At 44.2% G+C, this 13391-nt stretch overlaps 1 protein-coding gene across 13 annotated transcripts in view; it reads left to right on the top strand.

The window, feature by feature from the left end:
- The window catches only part of ADARB1 (adenosine deaminase RNA specific B1), a 251304-nt gene that overhangs the window by 197731 nt on the left and 40182 nt on the right, over nt 1–13391 (top strand). For all 13 annotated transcript variants that reach the window (XM_054043498.1, XM_054043496.1, XM_054043493.1 and 10 more), the window contains 4 exons: nt 201–315; nt 10443–10611; nt 11212–11360; nt 12138–12306. In XM_054043498.1, the coding sequence (XP_053899473.1) occupies nt 201–315; nt 10443–10611; nt 11212–11360; nt 12138–12306 (602 nt within the window). The remainder of the gene's footprint in view (nt 1–200; nt 316–10442; nt 10612–11211; nt 11361–12137; nt 12307–13391) is intronic.

The following is a 13391-nucleotide window of genomic DNA, read 5'->3' as shown; positions in this document are numbered from 1 at the left end:
TCAGCATCCTGGAAAATCAGATGCTAGATATCTCAAGTAGGGCACCAAGAATTAGTGGACACTGGGAAATCTTGGCCCTAATCAGTGGAGGATAAAAAATTAACAGTGTGTATGTTTTTTTTAATCCATCATATTAAATGCCAGCATTTAATAGTTGTTTCTTGTTTGATTCTCTCTAACGTATTTCTGTGATTTTGCAGGTTTTAGCTGATGCTGTTGCACGCTTGGTTGTGGATAAATTCAGTGATCTGACTGATAATTTCACATCTCCCCATGCACGTAGAAAAGTTCTTGCTGGAATTGTCATGACAACAGGTAAAAAAAAAACTAATCAGTACTACTTTTAAGTGTTCAGATGCCACGGTAATGGACACAATATAAATACCTTGATAGTTAGAAAACATTTATCTTTACACTTAATTTTTCTCAAACTGCTCTGGGACATTTTTAATGCATAATCATAATGATGGAGTTAATAACAAAATAATTAAAGTAAAGACTTTGCAAGGTCTTTATTGTAGGCACTGCAGCAAAGTTCTTCTTCAAGTAATATCCCTGTAGGAGCTCCACTTCAGTGCGCATGTGCCACCAGTCGCCTTCTATCAGAGATTTTCAGTAGCAGTGCCCCTTCTGCCCACACTTGCTCTATGCACATCCTCATGCTCTGTACTGAGAATATATAGAGCTGCACAGGCAAACTGCCCTCAGTTCCTTCTTGATCACCTTCGGCCTGAGATGGAGCATCAAGCATGCCTGCTTCACTTACATGTAGTTAGTTAAACATAGTTTTTTCTGTTTCTTAGTTTAGTTTAGTTTAGTTGTAGTATTTAGTTCAGAGAGTCTGTTGTTGTTTTTTCCCCATTTGTTCTTTTTCCACTCGAGAGGCTATTCTGGTATATGGGGTATGCCAGGATACCCAGGTTTTGCACACTGTCTTTCCTGCTAGAAATCTATCCTAGTCAGTGACAGACACTCTCGTCTCCTCCATTGTTTGGGAGACATCCATATACGAGCCAAATATAAGATCTGCTTCTCCTTCAAAAGCAGATCTTTTAAAAATAGAGAAATAAAATTTAAATTGTTAATGATGAAGCAAGACTGGGCACTGACCCAGGCTCCGAGAATCTCCCTGTACACCAATCTCCAAGCACATTTAGTGCCCCTCTACCTCTGGAACCTGGTCACCAACGCCCTCGATGGATACAGCACCTGCTTCTGCATCTGTGGTATCAAGAGGCTTGTGCAGTAAGACTGTGTGTTCTGACAAGAGGAGCAAGAATGTTAAGTCTCCTACTAAGAAGTTTCGTTCACCAATTGAAAAAACTGTTTTGGGGACCACAGGTCCCAAAAGCTGTACTGTTAAGAATTTGAGTGGTTCCAATACCATGAAATCATCTAAGGCTTCCTCTAAAAGCCATTCTACCAATAAGCTGGATTTGGTACCCAAAACTTGTTCAGCATTGGGTGGTCATGTCCATTCTAGTAGACATTCAACTTCAAAGAAGTCTGCACCATCAGCCTCTACTGTATCTTTGGTATCCATACACCGTCCCTGGCTGCTCTATTGGTACTGCCTGAGTCAGAACATACTCAGTGGAAGCATTTAGTGCCCACAGCACCGATGCATTCTAGATAAGTCCCTACCTTGGTGCCGATGTCAGTCTCCACAGGATCCTTCTCAACTCCCATTCACATATCATCACTACCGCAGGAGTTAGATAGTTAAGAGATCTTTTTATGTTGGAATCTCCATTACCTAGTGGAGCTTCCATTACCGAACAGTTATCTGTACCATGATCTTCTGTGTTACAGACTTCACATTTTCCATCGAGACCTCCTGCTTCACCGGCATCAACCATCTAGGGTGAAAGTTATTACCTTCTCTAAAATATGTTGAGGATGATTCTTCTGGCTCAGGTTTCAATTCAGGGATCTCCTCTTTACTCTACAAGTCACTACTCTGCTACTTAGAGACTGTTGGGGACAGGAAACCTTGACCACAATTTAGTTGGTGTGACCAGTGATGGGTGCCTTCTCCTATGCTCTGGAGCCCTCTCAGTGACCTTATTGGTATCTCTGGGCCCTATATCACCAACAATTCTTAAAGGTCCCAAGTCCCTCTCAGAGGCATTCTCCTGCATCTTCGCTATCACCTCATCAACCTGAGCCATTAGAGAACTTTGAGGAGCAGGAGACAAGGGCTGACAAGGAGGTAACACTTCACACAAGTATTTCTTCAGCATTGCCAGATGAGGCTGTAATGCCTCCACCATCTTCCACTGCAGATGAGTTTAGACAATTTCAGGAGCTGATGAAGATCATAGATTCATAGATTATAGGACTGGAAGGGACCTCGAGAGGTCATCGAGTCCAGTCCCCTGCCCGCATGGCTCCAGTTGGCTAACTTCTCTATGGAAGTACAGAGTACTGTTGGGGACCGTCCTTCTGATGGTGTCAAGCTATTCTCTGAGTCTGCTGATGAGTTTCACACTTTGAAAGATTTGCTAAAAACTCTTAATCACCTACTCTACTGGAGCCTATAGTCTCACCGTCCTTTCCCACCCCCCTTTTGGATACCATGTTTCCCATTTCCAACCTACATGGGAGAGAATAATATCCAACAAATTGGTTTTGGAGATGATAGTGCCTGATTATTCCATCCATTTCATCTCCATCCCTCCCTCTTATTCTCCTTCCCCATCCCTTTTCAGGGACCAATCTCATGATCAATTGCTGAGACAGAAAGTTGCCTTTCTTCTGTGCTTAGGGCCCACAGAACCAGTTCTAGTCCAGAATAGGAGAAAGAGTTTCTATTACAAGTGCTTACTGGGTCCCAAAAAGAATGGAGGACGGAGACCAATGTTAGCTCTAAACTGCATCTAAACAATTAAGTGAAACCACAAAAATTCAGGATGGTGACCCTTGCAGCTATAATTCCTTCTTTAGATTCCAATGATTGGTTTGTGACCCTTGATGTGTATTTTCATGTCACAAGAGATTTCTTCATTTTACAATAAACTACAATCATTCCCAGTATCATGTGTTCCCATGGACAGGTTCGCAACCCTAAAAAAAATCTAATTTCAAAGGTTCAGGTAAGTCCTTGAAGCCCAGCAAGAAATTGTCTCAAGCTATTAGAATATATGGCAGCTGGTACCGTCGTAACCCAACATGCCTGGATACATCTTCAGTGCTTCCAGGGATGGCTCAAGTCAGTTTATATGCCGAGCAAGCACTCAAAAAAAACGGATGTCTGTTCCCCATTGTATTTTGGACTCAGTCAATTGGTGGAAGGACCCCTTTAAAGTCTGTGCAAGAGTTCCTTTCATTCAACCTCGTACTACCATGATTATAACATTAGATGTGTCCCTTTTGGGATGGGGAGCATATCTAGGGTGTCACACCATTCAAGGCAAATGGTCTTCTCAAGAGCGTCTTCTTCACATCAACCTTCTAGAATTGAAAACAGTCAGAAATGCTTCCACTGATGAGAGTCAAATTTATCAAGGTTACAACAGACAACATGGCCTGCATGTTGTACATCAATCAAAAGGGCGAGGCATGCTCTCCCTTGCTTTGTGCCAAAGGAATAAAACTCTAGAATTTGTGCTTCTTACCTCCCAGGTATACAGAACACCATGGCCAACAATCTCAGCAGGCAATTCTCCTGGACTCACGAGTCCTCAACAGCATATTTCTAACCAAGTGGGGCTTCCAGTAGTGGATCTTGTTGCCGCTGCACTCAACACAAAGTGCAAAAAATTCTTCATGAGAGTGGGACTCAATTGAAGCATTACTAGAAACACTGAAGTTGTAACCAGGTGCGTAATAGGTTATAAAGCGGTGGACGTGATATATCTTGACTTTAGCAAAGCTTTTGTTATGGCCCCCACAGTATTCTTGCCAGCAAATTAAAGAAGTATGGATTGGATGAATGGACTATAAGATGGATAGAAAGCTGGCTAGGTCCTCGGGCTCAACGGGTAGTGATCAATGGCTCGATGTCTAGTTGGCAGCCGGTATCAAGCGGAGTGCCCGAGGGGTCTGTCCTGGGGCCAGTTTTGTTCAACATCTTCATTAATGATCTGGATGATGGGATGGATTGCACCCTCAGCAAGTTTGCGGATGACACTAAGCTGCGGGGAGAGGTAGATATGCTAAAGGGTAGGGATAGGGTCCAGAGTGATCTAGACAAATTGGAGGATTGGGCTAAAAGAAATCTGATGAGGTTCAATAAGGACAAGTGCAGAGTCCTTCACCTAGGACAGAAGAATCCCATGCACCGCTACAGGCTGGGGACTGACTGGCTAAGCAGCAGTTCTGCAGAAAAGGACCTGGGGATTACAGTGGACGAGAAGCTGGATATGAGTCAATAGTCTGCCCTTGTTGCTAAGAAGGCTAACGGCATATGAGGCTGCATTAGTAGGAGCATTGTCAGCAGATCGAGGGACGTGATCGTTCCCCTCTATTCGGCACTGGTGAGGCCACATCTGGAGTACTGCGTCCAGTTTTGGGCCCCCACTACAGAAAGGATGTGGACAAATTGGAGAGAGTCCAGCGGAGAGCAACAAAAATGATTAGGGAGCTGGGGCACATGACTTACGAGGAGAGGCTGAGGGAACTGGGCTTATTTAGTCTGCAGAAGAGAAGAGTGAGGGGGGATTTGATAGCAGCCTTCAACTACTGAAGGGAGGGTCCAAAGAGGACGGAGCTCGGCTGTTCTCAGTGGTGGCAAATGACAGAGCAAGGAGCAATGATCGCAAGTTGCAGTGGGGGAGGTTTAGGTTGGATATTAGGAAAAACTATTTCAGTAGGAGGGTGGTGAAGCACTGGAATGGGTTGTCTGGTGAGATGGTGGAATCTCCATCCTTAGAGGTTTTTAAGGCCTAGCTTGAAAAAGCCCTGGCTGGGATGTTTTAGTTGGGGTTGGTCTTGTTCCTGAGGTCTCTTCCAGCCCTAATCTTCTGTGATTCTATGAACAGTGTTCTTGCCATAGAGGTGACTCCCTCCTGCAAAGAGAAGCAATGGAGCCAATCCCTGCAGACATTTAGGGTACAGGATTCTACTCCCAACTACTTCCTCATACCCAAGAAGAAGGGAGGTTGGAGACCAATCTTGGATCTCTGACACGTCAGCCGATTCTTTCGAAAACCAAAGTTCCGCATGGCAATCATCCCATCACTAGAAAAAGGCATGTGGTTCATGGCTCTAGATATGCAGGGTGCCTACATCTATAGTGACATACGTGTGACCCACAGATGATTCCTGAGGTTCATGATGGATCCTCGGCACTTTCAATACTGGGGTCTCCCATTTGGACTTACCACTTCTTCATGAGATTTCACAAAAGTTTTCTGTGTTGTAGTGGCTCACCTCTGGTGACAAGTAGTTTTTCCTCTTCCCTTATCTAGATAATTGACTGCTGGTGGCACGATTCAGAGAAGAGACTCGAGAATTGGCATCCCAGCTTCTTCTATTCCTCTCCGCCCTAGGAGTAAGCATCAACCCAGAAAAATCAACTTTACGCCCTACACAATCCCTAGAATTCATAGGAGTATGCATCAGCATGGCCTCCACACACTCTTATCTCCCAAAAGACAGATTCCAAAGCTTACTGAACCTGATCACCTTAGTGACTTCCAGCCCCTTGGTATCAGCCAGAACTTGCCTTTCCCTCCTCGGTCACATGGCAGCATGCACATATATCATGCCCTTCGCTCGCCTGAGATTCCTCTATCTCCAGCTCTTGCTGCAGGGAGTCTTCTCTCCCGTGCACCAGTCCATGGATGCCATTCTCAACATTCCACCAGAAGTCCTCTCTTCCCTCCAATGGTGGACAAACCCACTCCACACGCCCTTCCTTTCATGCTCCTCAAGTGTTACAATTATAATGGATACGTCACTCAAAGGCTGGGGTGCCCACAAGGGAGACCACATGATGTGAGGCACTTGGACCATTCGGGAAGCCAAGATGCACATCAGCATCCTGGAACTTCGAGCAGTACTCAAGGCATGTCATACATTCTTAACAACTATCCATTCTCATCATGTCCTCATTATGTCAGACAACAGCACTACGGGTTTACTACATAAACAAGCAAGGGGGCACACGGTCCTGAGCACTATGTGTGGAAGCGGTACACTTCTGGAAATGCATTTCACATCATATCCTCCTGTCAGCAGCCTGCCTACCGGGAACTCTGAACGTACTTGCCAATGCTCTCGGCAGAAACTTTGTAGCTCACCACGAATGCGAATTGCATGATGCGGTAGTTGCAGACATTTTCGGCCACTGGGAAACCCTGATCAGGGACCTCTTTACATCTCGCCAACACCAAGTGCATTCAGTACTGTTTGAGGGGACGACTCAATGTCCACTCATAAGGGACGCCCTGATCATCAACTGGTCAGGCCAGATCAGCTATGGTTTAATATAGTGCCCTCTATTGCCACACGTTCTGCACAAACTCAGACGGGAGAGAGCGATGGTCACCCTAATTACTCCGTATTGGCCTCCCCAGTTCTGGTTTCCTTTTCTTCTCCACATGTCAAAGCGTCCATCACTCCTGCTCCCAACATTCCCACAGCTACTCACGCAACACAATGGCACACCGAGGGCGCTTCACCTCACAGTGTGGTATTTGAATGGATGCCTCTGCTAATGCAGAAATGCTCACAGGCAATCTGAGACATCCTCTCTAATTGCAGAAAGGAGTCCACAAGGTGATCCTACTAGGCCAAATGGACCTGTTTCACTACCTGGGCCCTACGTAGAGGTCTTGCCCCCAAGGCCATGGGCATCCCCATGCTATTAGACTATTTTCTCTCTCTAAAGACCTTAGTGCTCACTCTCAACTCCATCAAAGTACACATAGCGGCCATTAGTGCCTTCCACCCTCCCATGGAGGGGAACTTCATCTTCACCCACTCTTGACTACCAGATTCTGGAAGGGCCTTGTACACAAATATCCGCCTATAGAGGCTATTGCTCCTCAATGGAACCTGAACTTAGTCCTCATGTCATTAGAACATAAGAATGGCCATATTGGGTCAGACCAAAGGTCCATCCAGCCCAGTATTGTGTCTTCCAACAGTGGCCAATGCCAGGTGCGCCAGAGGGATGAACTCCCCTTTGAACTTTCGGCGTCTTGCCCTCTTTCTCTTCTTTCTATGAAAGTAGCCTTTCTGGTCACCATTACCCTTCCAAGGAGGGCTGGTGAACTGATAGCTATGATGGAAATCCCCTCTTTCACTACATTCCATAAGGACAAGGTCTCAATTCACCTGCATCCTAAATTTCTACCAAAGGTGGTTTCCTGCTTCCACCACAACCAACCCACACACCTGCCTGCTTTCTTTCCCAAACCACACGCCTCAAATGAGGAACGGCAGCTCCACTCCTTTGCTGTACGTGGGGCCCCTGGCCTTTTACCTACAAAGAACAAAGTGTGGTATATGGTGTATTGCCCCGTTACTTCTGCGCTGCTAGTGGTGGCGGTGCTGCCTTCAGAGTTGGGTGCCTGGTCAGCAGCCGCCATTCTCTGGCCACCAAACTCTGAAGGCAAAAAACCAGAGAACTGCTAAGTTACAAGAAATTTGTCACACTGTCACATCACGTGATTTGGGGAGGGGACGTTTCAACTTCAAAACGCTATACAGAACAACAAATCTTTCAGTACATCATAAAAGATGTTACTTCCTAGAGCTTGTCTCATATATCTTCTCTGCCCAGATGGTTTAATACAATGCCACGAGAAAGGATCATTTATAGATCAGCTTTCCTTCTTGCTGGTCTGTAATTGCAGAGTTAATATTTTAAAACAAACAAATAGGGTAAAGACTTATTTTACCTCTTTTGTTTGTGTTTGTAATTTTTAAAAAAGTGGGAGGTAAGTAATCTAAAACAGAAGTGCACTCTTTTACAAATTCCAATAAAACAGGATGAGCACTCCAGCACCTACTACAGAAATTTCTAGTATCCGTAGCTGTGGAATTGGAGTATCAAGAGATTAAGGCTTAAAAAACATATTCACAATAATCAGTCAAACACAATACAGAACATACCGCGCTTGGTTCGCCTGGGTTCTCTTGTTATAATTGTATAGCAACCACCTAGCAACTTCTATGTTAGCTAAAAAACAAAAAGCAATAATAAAAATATATAAACAAATGCAAAAACAAGGGCATAAAGGATATAAATTTTGGACTTGGACATATATTGTCTGCTATTAAACAATCTTAACAAAAATAATTGGATTAGGCTAATTAGTATTACAAAGGATGATTCCAGTGCTTATTCTGAAGAAATTATCTTTATTAGGAATTAATTTGTAGGGTAAATCCTGTGCAAATTCTAAGATGCTAACTTTAATAGCATTACACATCTACAATGTCTGTCTCCGAATCGGCAAGAAGATATGCTTTATCTCTCGCAACATGTGCTGTATCTAGCCAGCAGGAGTCTGCCAGATGTGATTTTAGTTCGGGATACAAAGACTGTATGGTAGAGCATAGAATCGTTCTGTATTCCCCATGACAGCAGCAAAACATTGAAATATTTGCAGACAAATCAACACAAATATAGCGCTGCTCAAAAACTCTGAACTGCTGAGCTGCAGCAGGAGCTGGGGACAGATCCTGGAACCTTCCTGAGTTAAATGGGATTAAGTGTATGAATAAGGACTCCTTACAGCATCGAGGTTTCAGGATCAAACCTTTGGCTCCTGCTGGTAGGTTTCTGCATACTCCCAAGAAGAGAGTAAGGGAAGGAGAGAACCTAGGCAGACGGAGGGGGAGATGGACTCATTTTGTGCTAGTGCAGAGAAGCTGAGAGACGGTGTCACTCATAAAACTGAGTGTGATTTCAGGCGTCTAATCTGAAACATATGTCTGAAATTATTTGTAAAATCCACAGTAATAACTATCATAATAAATAACCCCTTCTCCCCTAACCCTTTCCGCACCCCTTTCTCTCCTAACCCCTACACTCCCCTCCTGTGCCCCTTCTCCCCCAAATCCTTCTGCACTCCTTCTCTCTTAACCCCTCCCACATCCCCTTCTCTCCTAACCCCTACACTCCCCTCCTGTGCCCCTTCTCCCCCAAATCCTTCTGCACCCCTTCTCTCTTAACCCTTCCCACATCCCCTTCTCTCCTAACCCCTACACTCCCCTCCTGTGCCCCTTCTCCCCCAAATCCTTCTGCACTCCTTCTCTCTTAACCCCTCCCACATCCCCTTCTCTCCTAACCCCAACACTCCCCTCCTGTGCCCCTTCTCCCCCAAATCCTTCTGCACCCCTTCTCTCTTAACCCTTCCCACATCCCCTTCTCTCCTAACCCCTACACTCCCCTCCTGTGCCCCTTCTCCCCCAAATCCTTCTGTACTCCTTCTCTCTTAACCCCTCCCACATCCCCTTCTCTCCTAACCCCTACACTCCCCTCCTGTGCCCCTTCTCCCCCAAATCCTTCTGCACTCCTTCTCTCTTAACCCCTCCCACATCCCCTTCTCTCCTAACCCCTACACTCCCCTCCTGTGCCCCTTCTCCCCCAAATCCTTCTGCACCCCTTCTCTCTTAACCCTTCCCACATCCCCTTCTCTCCTAACCCCTACACTCCCCTCCTGTGCTGCTTCTCCCCTAGTCCCCTGCACCCCCTCCAACGCGAGGTGCTCCTTGTGTCCGGATCACTCCCCCCACGTGGGCTGCATAAGGGAGGGCAGGAGAGCAGCTCCTGATGCTACACAGCCCAGATGGGGAAAGTGACCTGGATGCACAGAGAGCCTGGTATTGCTGCTCATCCCCCGCCCCTCCCAGCCCAGAGGAACATTCGGAGGTGGGAGGGAGGGAGGGAGCAGCAACACCGGGCACTCCATGTGTCACCACTCACCCCCCTGAACACATTCCTCCATGGGGAGGAAGAAGGAAGAATTCTGGGCACCCCCCAGGCATTGCCTCTGTGAGTTGCTGGGGGAGGGCAATGCCCCGAAACTCCACTCCCTGCTGTCAGTCACTGTTCCGGGTGCTACCCTTCCCACCAGCAGCACACACCTCTGCACTGCACACTGCGTCCCCCTGACCACGGCACCTGGGCTGTCACACACCCCTAAGGCCAGCCCTGCTGCCCTTTACCACCTTAGTTGAAACCATGAGGCAATGTAAGGGCACATGCATGGACCCATGGACATGACTACTTTGAAAAGCTCCGGCTCTGAGCACATGGTGCATGCACCTTACCCTCAGTGGAATACAGATAGGGATCACACGTCTCGAAGAACCTCCAGTTCCAAGTAAGTAACCTCTGCTTTCAGATTGAAGCTTTTTTTGTAAAGAAAATGTTTGAAGAAAAATACTTTATTTTTTGGAATTCAAACACGTTCGTTTAAGAAAGTCAGTTATTAAATTTGTGTGCATTTAATTACATTTTCTTTCTGAAATTTGTTTCCCAGGTACAGATGTGAAGGATGCCCAGGTTATAAGTGTTTCCACAGGGACAAAATGCATAAATGGAGAATACATGAGTGACCGTGGTCTTGCATTAAACGATTGCCATGCAGAAATTATATCTCGCAGGTGCCTGCTTAAATTTCTTTACACACAACTTGAGCTGTTTGTAAGGTAAGCTTAAGGAGGCTGAGATTGTGCTATGAACATCATGTGTCTATCTGGTGATTACTTGAATTGTAACACAAAGCTAAGGAGTCCCATTGAAAAAAATATCATAAAATAGCTGACGTTACTGAAATTTTAGATTGAAAACTCTGGTCCCTGTCATAAAGTGTGAGTTGAATAAACAAAGACCCATTTAAGGAGGCATATCTATAACTATATTGAACTCTTATATTTGTATTATGGTTCAGAAATAGTGAATTATGAGTTAATCATGTAGTTCTTTAAAGTGTAAACACATTTTAGTTATTCAACTGTTCTTTGAATTAGTAGAAATAAAATTAAAATGCCATCAAATGGACTAGCAGATGAATAGTTTTGTTTCATTTACTCATGGTGCTTTATAAGTTCACTGGGCAATGTCAAATACTCTTTATTTCTTATTTCTAACTTCTTTTCTTTCTGTATGGTTTGTAATAACTCTTAGGTGCCGCATTTGGTGCCAGACTTTAATAATTTTAATGTATAGTAAATTAGACTGGGCTTAATCTCCTGCATTTGTTTCTCTTCAGGTTTTGACTACAGTTCTCTTCTTTGTTTATATTCCAGTAATAAAGAAGATCAACAAAAATCCATCTTTATCAAGTCTGAACGAGGCGGATTTAAACTGAAAGAAAATGTGCAATTTCATCTCTATATCAGCACCTCTCCATGTGGAGATGCTAGGATTTTCTCACCACATGAAGCAGCACAAGAGGGTATGATTCTAGCTATAAAGGAATTGCTTAGCGTTTATTTGATTACAGACAAATGGCAATGTTAGAAATAAGCAGTCATTTTAATTCTGGCCTTTTGTATATGGATTTTTATTTTTATTTTTTTGGAAGAAAGCTCTCTTCTTGGAAATCTGGGCCATTTACTTTAAACTAAATATAAACAGACAAACTGGCCATTTAGGCTATAGCCGGGAAGATCCTGGATACTGTTAAGGATAAGCCAATAACTCACTATGTGTGTTTATGGGACTCATTGGCTTCCCCATTATTGCTGCCTTTTAATAATTTTTGTTGCTCTTCTCTGAATTTCCTGATTTGTTAATGAGACAAAGTGAGCGAGGTAATATCTTTTATTGGACCAACATCTGTCAGTGAGAGAGTTGGTCCAATAATAGATATTACCTCATCCACCTTGTCTTTCTAATATCCTGGGACCAACGTGGCTAAACTTCACTGATTTGTTAATTTCATTCTAGCACTGAAATGCACAGAACTGAACTTCAGAACTAAATACTATATCTGAGATGTTCTTTCCTGAAAAGCTTGGTTTAATAGCAAATGTATTTTGGAGAATATTGTATACAAGAAAGATATTTGATGCTGTAGCTAAATTAAAATGAGTAATAGAAATTGCTACCAAACGTTGTGACCTTTTCCAAGATGGTTACCAGCATAAAATACATTGCCTTCTCTCATTTCATAACCACTCCTTCTGGACAGTTGTTTTTCAATTGACTTAAAACAATTTTTGTCATTTAGATCAGGGAGACAGACATCCAAACCGTAAAGCAAGAGGACAGCTACGGACAAAAATAGAATCTGGAGAAGGGACAATTCCAGTCCGATCTACCACTACCATCCAGACGTGGGATGGAGTATTACAGGGAGAGAGACTGCTTACTATGTCTTGCAGTGACAAGATAGCTAGGTAAGACATTACGTGTTTGGTTACTCTTCCCTGCTATTCTGGTTTTATTCTGAAAATGGGGACCCTGGTTACAGCTTGCTGGAGGGCGTACTTAATATCTGCTTTCCGCATAGCGTGAACATCTGGATGGATGGCAATTCTACATTGTTTTCAGATGTCATGTTGACAGTGTCTTGTCTGAATCACTCATTAGTTGACCCGGGAGGTGACAGTAGAGGCTGTAGATCAAGCTTGTTGTCTAACCCCCCAGCATGAGATTAGATGCTCTGATTCTGCTCCCATTGAAGTCAGTGACAAAATTCCCATAGGCTTCAGTGGTGAGGCTCAGGCCCAAGAAGAATAGGAATCATTTATTCCATCCAAAACTTATCCCACAAGCATATTTTCTCTCTTCAAGGTGGTAGAGTGCCATATAGTCTAATTTACCAAATTTGCTACTTTGTTATATCTGCCTCATTTTGTATTGTTAATATCTTGATTATTATTATTATTAAAACATGCAGTTTTCATCAGACATAATATGATATTGGCAAAATATATAATTCATTAGTATGTGTGTAAGTCATACTTGTATACAACTTTTATCAAAATATAGACTATTCCAATGTGTTGTAGATATATGTCGTGACAGACCCAGACCAGTGGGGTAGAGGAGTCTGGTAGAGGGCAAATATACTGGTCACTGGATGAGTAGTTTTCTGTTCCCTGAGTGACCAGAGCAAGGGCTGCACTAGAGTAATCAGGAACCTGCTAGAACCAGTTAAGGCAGGCAGGCTAATTAGGACACCTGGAGCCAATTAAGAAGAAGTTGCTAGAATCAATTAAGGCAGGCTAATCAGGGCACCTGGGTTTTAAAAGGCACTCACTTCAGTTTGTGGTAGGAGTGTGAGGAGCTGGGAGCAAGAGGCGCAAGGAGCTGAGAGGCAGAGGGTGAGGGTGTGCTGCTGGAGGACTGAGGAGCACAAGCGTTATCAGACACCAGGAGGAAGGTCTTGTGATGAGAATAAGGAAGGTGTTTGGAGGAGGCCATGGGGAATTAGCCCAGGGAGTTGTAGCTGTCATGCAGCTGTTACAGGAGGCACTAT

The sequence above is a fragment of the Malaclemys terrapin genome, chromosome 11 (assembly GCF_027887155.1).
Source record: "Malaclemys terrapin pileata isolate rMalTer1 chromosome 11, rMalTer1.hap1, whole genome shotgun sequence".
Classification (NCBI taxonomy): Eukaryota; Metazoa; Chordata; order Testudines; family Emydidae; genus Malaclemys; species Malaclemys terrapin.
The sequence above is the reverse complement of the archived record's forward strand: the minus strand, read 5'-3'. Positions and strand labels throughout refer to the sequence as shown.